Source organism: Abramis brama (genome assembly GCF_963993115.1).
Source record: "Abramis brama genome assembly, chromosome: 3".
Taxonomy (NCBI): Eukaryota; Metazoa; Chordata; class Actinopteri; order Cypriniformes; family Leuciscidae; genus Abramis; species Abramis brama.
This window is the reverse complement of record NC_139965.1, coordinates 31630003-31644821: the sequence shown is the minus strand read 5'-3', so window position 1 is coordinate 31644821 and position 14819 is coordinate 31630003. Positions and strand designations below refer to the sequence as shown.

The 14819-nt window shown below is 36.5% G+C and overlaps 2 protein-coding genes and 1 long non-coding RNA gene across 5 annotated transcripts in view; all 3 read right to left on the bottom strand.

The window, feature by feature from the left end:
* Positions 1-926: 926 nt before the first annotated feature.
* Positions 927-4584, bottom strand: LOC311079106 (TBC1 domain family member 14-like). The gene is made up of 4 exons (XM_084108303.1): positions 4110-4584; positions 3907-4016; positions 3545-3803; positions 927-2739 (listed from the first exon to the last, which is right to left on the bottom strand). Exons 1-4 carry the CDS (start codon positions 4227-4229, stop codon positions 2683-2685), a joined length of 546 nt encoding a protein of 181 aa, XP_083964429.1. The 5' UTR covers positions 4230-4584; the 3' UTR covers positions 927-2682.
* A 2126-nt stretch (positions 4585-6710) lies between these two features.
* On the bottom strand, positions 6711-7740 carry LOC311079032. Its single transcript, XR_014605326.1, has 3 exons — positions 7594-7740; positions 7278-7389; positions 6711-7115 (listed from the first exon to the last, which is right to left on the bottom strand). It is a non-coding gene; the product is annotated as an uncharacterized lncRNA (long non-coding RNA).
* A 229-nt stretch (positions 7741-7969) lies between these two features.
* Positions 7970-14819, bottom strand: part of tbc1d14 (TBC1 domain family, member 14) — a 28735-nt gene continuing 21885 nt past the window's right edge. For all 3 annotated transcript variants that reach the window (XM_084108161.1, XM_084108162.1, XM_084108163.1), the window contains 5 exons: positions 14726-14797; positions 12215-12343; positions 12012-12121; positions 11650-11908; positions 7970-10848 (listed from right to left, as the gene is read on the bottom strand). In XM_084108161.1, the coding sequence (XP_083964287.1) occupies positions 10792-10848; positions 11650-11908; positions 12012-12121; positions 12215-12343; positions 14726-14797 (627 nt within the window). In that variant the 3' untranslated portion in view covers positions 7970-10791. The remainder of the gene's footprint in view (positions 10849-11649; positions 11909-12011; positions 12122-12214; positions 12344-14725; positions 14798-14819) is intronic.

Below are 14819 nucleotides of genomic sequence, written 5' to 3'. Positions count from 1 at the left end.
TTTATTCTGTGGCGGAAACAAACTTATGTATGTAGCCTATATATATATATATATAGCCTATAATTAGGCAGCTCCCCCAGTCAATGATCTAGCACCCCCTCAGCGATCTAGCACCCCCTCAGCACATGTTAAAAATTCTCTGGAGCCGCCCCTGGCCGTGACAGGTCGAGTGACAGGCGAGTATAGCCGTGACAGGTCGCGGGACAGGCGAGTATAGCCGTGACGGGTCGCGGGACAGGCGAGTATAACCGTGACAGAAAGCGGGACAGGCGAGTATAGCCGTGACGGGTCGACTGACAGGCGAGTGTAGCCGCGACAGATCGCGGGACAGGCGCATAGCCGTGACGGGTCGCGGGACAGGCGCGTATAGCGGTGGCAGGTCGCGGGACAGGCGCGTATAGCGGTGGCAGGTCGCGGGACAGGCGCGTATAGCGGTGGCAGGTCGAGTGACAGGCGCGGCAGGTCGAGTGACAGGCGCATATAGCGGTGGCAGGTCGAGTGACAGGCGCATATAGCGGTGGCAGGTCGAGTGACAGGCGCATATAGCGGTGGCAGGTCGAGTGACAGGCGCGGCAGGTTGAGTGACAGGCGCATATAGCGGTGGCAGGTCGAGTGACAGGCGCCAGTGGCAGCTGCCCCTGCCACGGAAAGATTTTACCCTTACTGGATTAACATGAAATTAATTCCTGGGGTTCTTATTTGGTAACGAACAAGAAACAAAACATGAAATAGCAGAGAGCATATAGTATAAAAGACCTACAGTATGAAATCTATGAAAAAAAAAAAGTGCAAAGCAGCTTATTGCAGTAGTTTGGTTTAAACCACAAAAAAGGTGGGAGGTTTTCCTTTGATCACAGTGATCACAAAGCAGCAAAATCTCACCACATTATCTTGATAATATCTAAACATAAACTTATGACAGAGTGTGCAAGATAACACGTGCCATTTAATATTCTTTGCAGTGCCTTCATAGATTGTTTACATATTACTGTGTGTACATGCGTTGCACACATATGATATACACACAATTTCCAAGGGGATTAAGATCTTTTTCTCACACAAAATAAATAAGCATCTGGATGTTTAACGTTATACTGTCAAAACAAAACATTTCTCCATAAAATTCTCAATGAAAAATATTCACAAAAATGACAAACTTAAAAAAAGTGAAAAACGCTGTTATTGCGGTTACATTGTGGTCCCATAAATTAGGCCGATTTAGTGCATGTTATTTACATGAAACAAGCTAAGACCATGAAGTACTCTATTTGTTAAAATTCAAATTCATACATTTTGTATTCATAATACGTTTTGCCTGATTTTAATCTTAATAATGCATTAATAATTTACTGCAGTTTCTTTGTTATTAACAAAGACAATATGTCAAACATAAATGTTAAAGGGATAGCTCACCCAAAAATGAGTTGTTCCAAACCTGTATGAGTTTGTTTCTTCTGTTTAAAGAATGTTGGTAATCAAACTAACAGTTGACTGTAGCCATTGACTTCCATAGTAGAGAAAAATAAAATAAAAATACTATGGAAGTCAATGGCTACAGTCAACTTCTGGTTACCAACATTCTTCAAAATATCTTCTTTTGTGTTCAGCAGAAGAAAGAAACACATACAGGTTTGGAACAACTTGATAGTGAGTAAATGATGACAGAATTTTTTGGTGAACTATCACTTTAAGATGTGCTGTACAACACACGTAATCTTTCATCTACTTTCTTCTTAACACTTCAACCACTATGGGATCCAACTTGCACCGCAATGTTAAAGCCACATTCATCTCACTAAATTCCTGTTGTGTAGGCATGAACGGAAGCCAAACTTCAAAAATGGGAATATCAGAAACAGCATGTTTGGTTTAAGACTGGCACAGTATTTTCTATAAAAAGAAAGAAAAAGGAGAAAGAATCCAGTAGCAATACCACAACACACTAATATCTTTCAGTACCCACTCAAATCTCTGAATAAAGACATTTGTGAGATAGAGGACAGAAACATAGAATACAGACACAAGGAGTAAGAGGTAGAATAAATGATAGTTCTTGATAAGAAACTTAGATTAAAAAAGTGAGCAAAAAGTCTTACAAACAGTGGTGGGATTCACTGACATTGCATCCAAGCAAAACAAATTAACCTCATGATTTGAGCACTTCCAGTTTTTTACCACATAAAACTCCCTTTGAGACTCCAAGATTTTGAAGGACACGGAGGTAATTTGAAGTCAGTATGCTTCCACACATTAAAAACAACATGAACAAACAAATAAAAACAATCTCAGAAAAACACAGCAAAATATATATTACTTTATTTCGCTTAAAATGGAAATGCCACGTTTAAGCTGAGCGAGAGAAAAGGATGAAGCCAAAGATAAAGGGTGAAGGAGTAAATAGTGGACAGAGACATGGAATAGTTAGAGCTTCACAAGCTCACATTGCCACACCTAACTGAGAGATGGAGTGTACATTCATGTGATGTGTTGTCTCCGTTCCAGCCCTGTGAGATCAGTTGGTATTCCCAAGCATCAGTTTGTATGGAAGAGGACACAGAGTGGCCACTGGAACTGATATTCTCTGATGAGGTGCCAGAGGTATGCAGGAATACCCATGCACAGTCGACATGGGTTTCTCTCTTAGTCTCTGTAAGGTGCAAGAGAACACACGAGGATGCATCCTTAGCGTTTCAGTAGAGGACTGCCCCGGTCTTGTCCTTTCTGCAAAGCCTGAAGAACCTAGAGGAACAAACGAGTCCCATCAGATTAACCATTTTTATTTATATATATATATATATATATATATATATTTTTTTTTTAATGTTAAATAAACTTCTTAAAAGCATTTTTTTTCGCATAAGGCTGTAACATAAAATGTGAAAAAGGAAGGGCCTGAATACTTCCTGAATTCACTGTATAATCTGTTCAAAAGTCTGGTGTCATTAAGATTTTTTTTTTTTAAGAAATACTTTTATTCAGCAAAGGACAAATTAAATTGATCAAAAGAGAAAGTAAAGGCATAAGTAGTGTAACAAAGATTCCAATTTCTAATAAATACTGTTATTTTGAACTTTCTATTCATCAAAATATCCTGAAAGATGCATCAATATTTCCACAAAAATATTAAGCAGCACAACATCAATTTAACAGTCAGAAATCAGAAATGTTTCTTGAGCAGCAAATCATCATATTAGAATGATTTCTGAAGGATCATGAGACACTAAAGACTGGAGTAACGATGCTAAAAATTCCGCTTCACCATCACAGGAATAAATTACATTATAAAATATATTTTAATAGAAAACAGTTACTTTAAATTGTAATGTTTTCACAATATTATTGTATATTTTCCTGTATTTTGATCAATTAAATGCAGCATAGGGAAGCATAAGATACTTTTTTCAAAAGCATTAAAAAAATCTTACAGACCCCAAACGTTTGAATGGTAGTACTGTATATATCATTCTGCATAACTCAGTGTATATGTAATCATTTCAATGCATGTGTCGTGTTTATGTGTGATTGTTTAGAAAAAGATGCATACTTGTGGCCATTTCTTGTTCTTGCTGTTCATGTTGATGGTGGTTATGCTGGAGAAGATCTCCTCAGCAGAGATACAGTCCGGCAGGCGTGTCAGGAACTGAGCGATGTGGATGAAGTCCATGTGTGTGAGGATGTCCTCATAAAGATGCAGGATACCCAGTGCAGTGCGGAAGAGAAACTCCTCACCATCACGACAGAACACGTCCCACACACGGCACGCAATGTCCAGTGGGAGTGATTTACTGTACAAGGTGAAGATCCTACACAGACCAAAAAAGCAGACCTCTGATAAATAAATCTATACCTCACGAGACTCAGGGGTACGTTTATGAACTGAACTTTTCAAGAAACAAAGTAACTCACCAGTCAATTAAATAAATATCAGAGGACAGATTGTTATTTTTGAAATGTGCAAAAAGCTTTGGTAGATTTTCTTCAAAGAACACTTCAAATGCTGCAAAGTATGTCAACATCTAGGGAGGATTAAAAAAAGGAGCATATGAAGAGTCTTTTCTAATTACGATCTTATTGATTGCACATCTTAAAAAACTGCTCATAAAACTCACGAGGCTGTGGTCCACTCTGTAGAAAGCCATTTGACAAGGCTTGTTCAACAAATTGGCAAATGCAATGAAGGCATCAGCAGTGTTCATGTTGAGAATCAACACTGCTGCTATAAAGGACATTCCCTGCACCTACACAAGAAAACAGATGGGGGGAAAATGACAAATACATAACAGACATGTTTGAGGATTTATCTCTAAAGTCAACATAAAACAGAAAAGTCTTTTCTTCCCTATTGCGACATATAAGTGAAGTGGCTTCTCAAACATGAAAACAAAAAAAATGTAGGGTGAGAATTTGTCCCTTTTGTCCATTGGGAATTGATTGGATCGTTGTAGCTTGCTATTGCCGTTCTTTGTTCTTTTCTCAAAGAAAAGCTCAACTCCAAGTCCTCCAGAGTCGCGGCCAAAGCCGATTCGAGAGACCGCTGTTCGCCAGCAGCAGACGCCATTCTTTGTTTTCAAGTAGCAGGGAACCGTCGCAACTCTGTCGTCATTATGTTAAGCCCGCCCGCCAACTCTATGATGTGATTGGCCTGACTAGAGTTTGGTTTTCCAGCTCGAAAGCCAACGGAGAGTTGCTAGACCACCCTGGCTGCAAAATAAAATCTGCTGCCGCTAGGGTGCGTCTAGATTTCTAGGCTAGGGAGGGGGTTATTTTGATTTAAAGGAGAACTCCGGTCAATTTTAACATTGAGCTCATTTTTTTGGAAATTTGGAGTGCTGTCAATACAGAGAACAACGACAAAAATCGGTGTTGCCTACACGTGTTATCCTCTTTTTAAAATTGGTGAATCTGACTGCAGTAGATGTGAAAGATATGAATAAAAATGAAGTTAATTCAGCCAGCGCACATACCTGTATTTCTTTCCTGTTTTCAGTCGAAGTCCACAATAGTCGATTGTCGAGTTCACCACTGTTGCTTAGTTACCTATGATCACGCGCGTGAACTCGACAATCGACTACTGTGGACTTCGACCGAAAACAGGAAATAAATACAGGTATGAGCGCTGGCCGAATTAACTTCATTATTATTCATATCTTTCACATCTACTGCAGTCAGATTCACCGTGTTCACTCTGAAGGAATCACTCACATTGGCTGGGCACTTGTAATGACACATCAAGGATGTTAAGAGGCTAAAAGCAGGTTTAAAACTTGCCCCATTGAAGTCAACAGGGTGCAAATTTTAAAAAGAGGATAACACGTGTAGGCAACACCGATTTTTGTCGTTGTTCTCTGTACTGACAGCACTCCAAATTTACAAAAAAATTAGCTCAATGTTAAAATTGACCGGAGTTCTCCTTTAAGATTACGAGTGTACATGAATTAAAAAAAAAAAAAAAAGATAAATTATAACAGATACTGCAATATTCATTAAAAAAAACAGGAATTGTCCATTTGGATTTCATTGTGACTTTAATGCTGAGCTGATAAATGAGTGATGTTTACCAGCTCAAAAATAGCATCTACTAGGGGTGTAACAATGTATCGTGTCACAATATATCGCAATACAAAAATGCAAAAATATGTATCGTGGATATGACAAAATGTATTGTGAATAGTTCACCCAAAATGAAAATTACTGTGTGTGAAAAAATTCAAGTTTACAGAGTTTTAATGTCAGTACTACATTAAACTACTATATATAAATGTTGAATATATTGTATAATAATGCAATGGGGGAATATTTGTGGGTCCTGATAATGCCAAATTGCATTATTATACATTATAATGCAAAAAGTCTTATGTAACCAGTAAAAAGTGGCCTACATTATTTTAAATATATCTAGTCAGTGAAAGAGTGCAAGCATATTCATCTAAAATAATTCTGTTTTCAGCATCAGAATCATAAATATTTTTATTTTGGGGTCACTATTATCCTATGCATTGGGTTACCAGCACCAAATCCAAGCCTATTCATTTCCACCCCCAATGTAATACCAAATTACAACAGGTCATTTTTTGTTAAACTTTTACCATATGTCTTGGAGTATCGCAATAATATCGTATCGTGTTCAGTATCGTGATATGTATCGAATTGTGACATGAGGGTATCGTTACACCCCTAGCATCTACTCTTAATAAAAAAATTAAAAAAAATTAAAAAAACATGCGTTATCCCATAAATGTCAGATCAGTGCCACCTTTCTATATTCAAACTGATAACAAGCATAGTAACGCAGAGTAACCACAATGGTCCCTGATAACCGTCTTGTTCAACAGGTATGTGTTGTTCAAAGGGTCAAATGAAAATGATTAATAAAGCCAAGTTTTTTTCTCTCAAAATATTCTTAATGCAGAAGTAATAAACTAGGCAGCTAAATTATATTACAGACATTCTCATTTAAATTGTTGCATCATACCAGTGGAGGTGTTTTTGGGAGTATGACAAAAGCTATTCTTAATTTATCTTGTAAAGTTTTTACAATGTGACCTTTACACCCAGGGCTTAGATTAAGCCAGGAATAGGCTTTAGTTCAATTAGGACGTTCAAGTAGCTTTACAAACGTGCGTTAGGAAAAACATTACTGATGTGCATCTTGAGACAAAAAAAAAAAAAAAAAGGCACATATTTTCATTCAAAGATTCATAACAAAGGGATTTGTCTTCTGTTTTACTTTATTAGAATTAAGAGCATCATATAAGACAGCTTAATTGTTAATGCAAATTTCTTAAAAATTAAACGTTACATTTTTTTTAACAATCATGAATCATGTTGTCTTTTTACATGTATTGCTTTCCAGTAAAAGTAACATTACAGTAGCAAGGCAGAACAAATTTTTCATGATGCCGCATGATAATAATGAAAAAAATGACAGATCATAGAAAGAAGGTAACTGAGTTAATTCTTGGGTTAAGAATCAAGTTAAATCACTCCTCTGAGTATGCAGATCATTGCCATAACTGCATCACTATAAGTCACGATCATCGACCATTTTAAGGGCACTCTTCACCCAGCTCAGCCCAGGGTTCACACAGATACGAGCACCCCTCTGTGTGACAAGACTGTTAGAAAGAAAAGATCACAGTTTACAAACATACACAAAACAATTCATTTCTATTCCGCAATATGACAAATTACACATTATGAAAGTTTAATACAATCATTTGCCTCTATTGTTTACAGAAAGAGGAATTTAAATTAAAACAGGCAATGGCAAAACTCACATGACTGCAGGTTTAATGCAATCCACTCTCGTCTCCGTGTAGGAAGTAACTTTAGCGATGGGGATTTTTCTTGGATAATAATTAAAACAGCATTCGTCTGGCATACTGGCATCTGTGTTGAAAAAAGTAATTTACTTGTGTAATAAATTGATTTCTCATAAACATTAATCATCTAAGTTAATATAAACATTGTAAAAAAAAATCATTGCATCACTAATTCACTCTTAGAAATGAGTTTCACACTGACAAATAAATGTTTGTTGATACATGTTAATTCACATCATTGAACAGATAATGAAGGATTTGTTTGACTTACTGTTGGCCAGTACACCAGACTGGAGGAATGCAACCGCCAGAAGTCCAACAAAAAGACAAAGACAATAATGATGCATGGCTGCAGATTTTGCTTCTCGAGATAATACTGATAACAACAGGAGAATGGCCAACACACCTCACCATGGACTTTAAAGGGAGAAGGGGAGGGGGCGAGTGTGGTTTTGGTAAGGGGGCAGGTTATAGGTGAGAAAATGTTCCACTGCGAATCATAACTGAAAAAAAGAGTGCTCACAGGAAACAGTTATGCGGTTATTTCATGTAGCAAAACTGCAGCTCACATATGACTCACCATCTTAATCTTAAGTCTATAATGCCATTATTCTCAATGTGAACATTAATAAGGTGATGAGACAATGGACCATAAATATATATAAGTTTATTTCTATATTGACACAACAAAAGCAAAGGCAGGATTATATGACAAAAGGGCAAACATAAGAACAAGGACATAGTCAAAACGTGTTGTGTGAGCTGCATCAATGCATGCTCAAATAGCGTCTGAAAGCCTCAAGTGTGGGGTTGCATGCACACAGAGTCTGCATTTGAATGCTCATACAGTGCTGAAATGGATAAAAAAAAAAAAAAAAAAAAAACTAGTTCTGACTGGCAAACTATTCATACATAGGCATAGATACACTGAACATTCTGCTGTCTTCATCTTACCACCCGATTCGGTTAATTCCCACATAAACAATACACGAACATAACAAATACAATGCACAATACATTATTGCACTTCATTATCAACATTTCCCATGTTCCTGGATGCCCTATGCCATTCTAAACATGAATTGTTTATGATGATGTACGCACTCAAGTACTCACAACAAGTACGTACGTTATACACACAAGTCACCTCAGTCATTACAATTAAGATTGTAATGACTTTTTTTTTTTATTGTACATTAAGTCTTAAGCAGCTGATTGCACAACCAGACACATATGAAGTCTTTTGAAATCTTTTTTGATATATTTTCATAATTTACTTCAAAGATTTGGACAAGAGAAAAAAAAGCCACTAACAAAGCCAACAACTCCTGGTGCTTGATCCCAGATGTACAAGTTGTTATTAATAGTTTTTTTTAATTGTTATACATAAATTGTTAATATCATAAGTTGAGGGCAATGAATAATCAGATTGATGGTAATGCAAACAGCCAACATTAACATGAAATTAATTCCTGGGGTTCTTATTTGGTAACGAACAAGAAACAAAACATGAAATAGCAGAGAGCATATAGTATAAAAGACCTACAGTATGAAATCTATGAAAAAAAAAAAGTGCAAAGCAGCTTATTGCAGTAGTTTGGTTTAAACCACAAAAAAGGTGGGAGGTTTTCCTTTGATCACAGTGATCACAAAGCAGCAAAATCTCACCACATTATCTTGATAATATCTAAACATAAACTTACGACAGAGTGTGCAAGATAACACGTGCCATTTAATATTCTTTGCAGTGCCTTCATAGATTGTTTACATATTACTGTGTGTACATGCGTTGCACACATATGATATACACACAATTTCCAAGGGGATTAAGATCTTTTTCTCACACAAAATAAATAAGCATCTGGATGTTTAACGTTATACTGTCAAACCAAAACATTTCTCCATAAAATTCTCAATGAAAAATATTCACAAAAATGACAAACTTAAAAAAAGTGAAAAACGCTGTTATTGCTGTTACATTGTGGTCCCATAAATTAGGCCGTTTTAGTGCATGTTATTTACATGAAACAAGCTAAGACCATGAAGTACTCTATTTGTTAAAATTCAAATTCATACATTTTGTATTCATAATACGTTTTGCCTGATTTTAATCTTAATAATGCATTAATAATTTACTGCAGTTTCTTTGTTATTAACAAAGACAATATGTCAAACATAAATGTTAAAGGGATAGCTCACCCAAAAATGAGTTGTTCCCAACCTGTATGAGTTTGTTTCTTCTGTTTAAAGAATGTTGGTAATCAAACTAACAGTTGACTGTAGCCATTGACTTCCATAGTAGAGAAAAATAAAATAAAAATACTATGGAAGTCAATGGCTACAGTCAACTTCTGGTTACCAACATTCTTCAAAATATCTTCTTTTGTGTTCAGCAGAAGAAAGAAACACATACAGGTTTGGAACAACTTGATAGTGAGTAAATGATGACAGAATTTTTTGGTGAACTATCACTTTAAGATGTGCTGTACAACACACGTAATCTTTCATCTACTTTCTTCTCAACACTTCAACCACTATGGGATCCAACTTGCACCGCAATGTTAAAGCCACATTCATCTCACTAAATTCCTGTTGTGTAGGCATGAATGGAAGCCAAACTTTAAAAATGGGTATATCAGAAACAGCATGTTTGGTTTAAGACTGGCACAGTATTTTCTATAAAAAGAAAGAAAAAGGAGAAAGAATCCAGTAGCAATACCACAACACACTAATATCTTTCAGTACCCACTCAAATCTCTGAATAAAGACATTTGTGAGATAGAGGACAGAAACATAGAATACAGACACAAGGAGTAAGAGGTAGAATAAATGATAGTTCTTGATAAGAAACTTAGATTAAAAAAGTGAGCAAAAAGTCTTACAAACAGTGGTGGGATTCACTGACATTGCATCCAAGCAAAACAAATTAACCTCATGATTTGAGCACTTCCAGTTTTTTACCACATAAAACTCCCTTTGAGACTCCAAGATTTTGAAGGACACGGAGGTAATTTGAAGTCAGTATGCTTCCACACATTAAAAACAACATGAACAAACAAATAAAAACAATCTCAGAAAAACACAGCAAAATATATATTACTTTATTTCGCTTAAAATGGAAATGCCATGTTTAAGCTGAGCGAGAGAAAAGGATGAAGCCAAAGATAAAGGGTGAAGGAGTAAATAGTGGACAGAGACATGGAATAGTTAAGAGCTTCACAAGCTCACATTGCCACACCTAACTGAGAGATGGAGTGTACATTCATGTGATGTGTTGTCTCCGTTCCAGCCCTGTGAGATCAGTTGGTATTCCCAAGCATCAGTTTGTATGGAAGAGGACACAGAGTGGCCACTGGAACTGATATTCTCTGATGAGGTGCCAGAGGTATGCAGGAATACCCATGCACAGTCGACATGGGTTTCTCTCTTAGTCTCTGTAAGGTGCAAGAGAACACACGAGGATGCATCCTTAGCGTTTCAGTAGAGGACTGCCCCGGTCTTGTCCTTTCTGCAAAGCCTGAAGAACCTAGAGGAACAAACGAGTCCCATCAGATTAACCATTTTTTTATATATATATATATATATATATATATATTTTTTTTAAATGTTAAATAAACTTCTTAAAAGCATTTTTTTCGCATAAGGCTGTAACATAAAATGTGAAAAAGGAAGGGCCTGAATACTTCCTGAATTCACTGTATAATCTGTTCAAAAGTCTGGTGTCATTAAGATTTTTTTTTTTTAAGAAATACTTTTATTCAGCAAAGGACAAATTAAATTGATCAAAAGAGAAAGTAAAGGCATAAGTAGTGTAACAAAGATTCCAATTTCTAATAAATACTGTTATTTTGAACTTTCTATTCATCAAAATATCCTGAAAGATGCATCAATATTTCCACAAAAATATTAAGCAGCACAACATCAATTTAACAGTCAGAAATCAGAAATGTTTCTTGAGCAGCAAATCATCATATTAGAATGATTTCTGAAGGATCATGAGACACTAAAGACTGGAGTAACGATGCTAAAAATTCCGCTTCACCATCACAGGAATAAATTACATTATAAAATATATTTTAATAGAAAACAGTTACTTTAAATTGTAATGTTTTCACAATATTATTGTATATTTTCCTGTATTTTGATCAATTAAATGCAGCATAGGGAAGCATAAGATACTTTTTTCAAAAGCATTAAAAAAATCTTACAGACCCCAAACGTTTGAATGGTAGTACTGTATATATCATTCTGCATAACTCAGTGTATATGTAATCATTTCAATGCATGTGTCGTGTTTATGTGTGATTGTTTAGAAAAAGATGCATACTTGTGGCCATTTCTTGTTCTTGCTGTTCATGTTGATGGTGGTTATGCTGGAGAAGATCTCCTCAGCAGAGATACAGTCCGGCAGGCGTGTCAGGAACTGAGCGATGTGGATGAAGTCCATGTGTGTGAGGATGTCCTCATAAAGATGCAGGATACCCAGTGCAGTGCGGAAGAGAAACTCCTCACCATCACGACAGAACACGTCCCACACACGGCACGCAATGTCCAGTGGGAGTGATTTACTGTACAAGGTGAAGATCCTACACAGACCAAAAAAGCAGACCTCTGATAAATAAATCTATACCTCACGAGACTCAGGGGTACGTTTATGAACTGAACTTTTCAAGAAACAAAGTAACTCACCAGTCAATTAAATAAATATCAGAGGACAGATTGTTATTTTTGAAATGTGCAAAAAGCTTTGGTAGATTTTCTTCAAAGAACACTTCAAATGCTGCAAAGTATGTCAACATCTAGGGAGGATTAAAAAAAGGAGCATATGAAAAGTCTTTTCTAATTACGATCTTATTGATTGCACATCTTAAAAAACTGCTCATAAAACTCACAAGGCTGTGGTCCACTCTGTAGAAAGCCATTTGACAAGGCTTGTTCAACAAATTGGCAAATGCAATGAAGGCATCAGCAGTGTTCATGTTGAGAATCAACACTGCTGCTATAAAGGACATTCCCTGCACCTACACAAGAAAACAGATGGGGAAAAAAATGACAAATACATAACAGACATGTTTGAGGATTTATCTCTAAAGTCAACATAAAACAGAACAGTCTTTTCTTCCCTATTGCGACATATAAGTGAAGTGGCTTCTCAAACATGAAAACAAAAAAAAATGTAGGGTGAGAATTTGTCCCTTTTGTCCATTGGGAATTGATTGGATCGTTGTAGCTTGCTATTGCCGTTCTTTGTTCTTTTCTCAAAGAAAAGCTCAACTCCAAGTCCTCCAGAGTCGCGGCCAAAGCCGATTCGAGAGACCGCTGTTCGCCAGCAGCAGACGCCATTCTTTGTTTTCAAGTAGCAGGGAACCGTCGCAACTCTGTCGTCATTATGTTAAGCCCGCCCGCCAACTCTATGATGTGATTGGCCTGACTAGAGTTTGGTTTTTCCAGCTCGAAAGCCAACGGAGAGTTACTAGACCACCCTGGCTGCAAAATAAAATTTGCTGCCGCTAGGGTGCGTCTAGATTTCTAGGCTAGGGAGGGGGTTATTTTGATTTAAAGGAGAACTCCGGTCAATTTTAACATTGAGCAAATTTTTTGGGAAATTTGGAGTGCTGTCAATACAGAGAACAACGACAAAAATCGGTGTTGCCTACACCGTATTATCCTCTTTTTAAAATTGGTGAATCTGTGAATCTGACTGCAGTAGATGTGAAAGATATGAATAAAAATGAAGTTAATTCGGCCAGCGCACATACCTGTATTTCTTTCCTGTTTTCAGTCGGAATCCACAGTAGTCAATTGTCGAGTTCACCACTGTTGCTTAGTTACCTATGATCACGCGCGTGAACTCGACAATCGACTACTGTGGACTTCGACCGAAAACAGGAAATAAATACAGGTATGAGCGCTGGCCGAATTAACTTATTTTTATTCATATCTTTCACATCTACTGCAGTCAGATTCACCATGTTCACTCTGAAGGAATCACTCACATTGGCTGGGCACTTGTAATGACACATCAAGGATGTTAAGAGGCTAAAAGCAGGTTTAAAACTTGCCCCATTGAAGTCAACAGGGTGCAAATTTTAAAAAGAGGATAACACGTGTAGGCAACACCGATTTTTCTCTGTACTGACAGCACTCCAAATTTACAAAAAAATTTGCTCAATGTTAAAATTGACCGGAGTTCTCCTTTAAGATTACGAGTGTACATGAATTAAAAAAAAATATATATATATAAATTATAACAGATACTGCAATATTCATTAAAAAAAACAGGAATTGTCCATTTGGATTTCATTGTGACTTTAATGCTAAACTGATAAATGAGTGATGTTTATCAGCTCAAAAATAGCATCTACTAGGGGTGTAACAATGTATCGTGTCACAATATATCGCAATACAAAAATGCAAAAATATGTATCGTGGATATGACAAAATGTATTGTGAATAGTTCACCCAAAATGAAAATTACTGTGTGTGAAAAAATTCAAGTTTACAGAGTTTTAATGTCAGTACTACATGAAACTACTATATATAAATGTTGAATATATTGTATAATAATGCAATGGGGGAATATTTGTGGGTCCTGATAATGCCAAATTGCATTATTATACATTATAATGCAAAAAGTCTTATGTAACCAGTAAAAAGTGGCCTACATTATTTTAAATATATCTAGTCAGTGAAAGAGTGCAAGCATATTCATCTAAAATAATTCTGTTTTCAGCATCAGAATCATAAATATTTTTATTTTGGGGTCACTATTATCCTATGCATTGGGTTACCAGCACCAAATCCAAGCCTGTTGTTCAAAGGGTCAAATGAAAATGATTAATAAAGCCAAGTTTTTTTCTCTCAAAAGATTCTTAATGCAGAAGTAATAAACTAGGCAGCTAAATTATATTACAGACATTCTCATTTAAATTGTTGCATCATACCAGTGGAGGTGGTTTTGGGAGTATGACAAAAGCTATTCTTAATTTAACTTGTAAAGTTTTTACAATGTGACCTTTACACCCAGCTTCTAAGTGGAGGTGTAAGTGCAAGAACACTTTGGCCAAACAAATGATATTGTGGTGAAGTGAGCAGGATGTGAGCAGGATGTAAGAGAGCTGTGCAGCATACATTGCTGTGGCGTTATGCAGCAGAATAAGGTCTAGGGCTCTGCGAATAATGTGCGTAATAGCTGGAACAATATTGCTCATCATACCCCAGCAAACCAGCTGTACAACACAACATCTATGTCAGTTTCTGTTTAACTCTGTAAACATCTCTTCATATGAGTCAATACTCAAGCAAACTAAGGTTAAGATGGGGTTTTGCTTGTAAACAGTGCAGTGATGCATTGGTGGTTTTAAAAACTAGACATTACTTGAGTAAACAAGACGGATACTTACATATCCCACATCGGGACGATAGCAAGTGTAAGCTCCCAGAATGCTGTGCAATACATCATGGTATGGGCCTCCCTGAAAATAAACGCAAAATCAA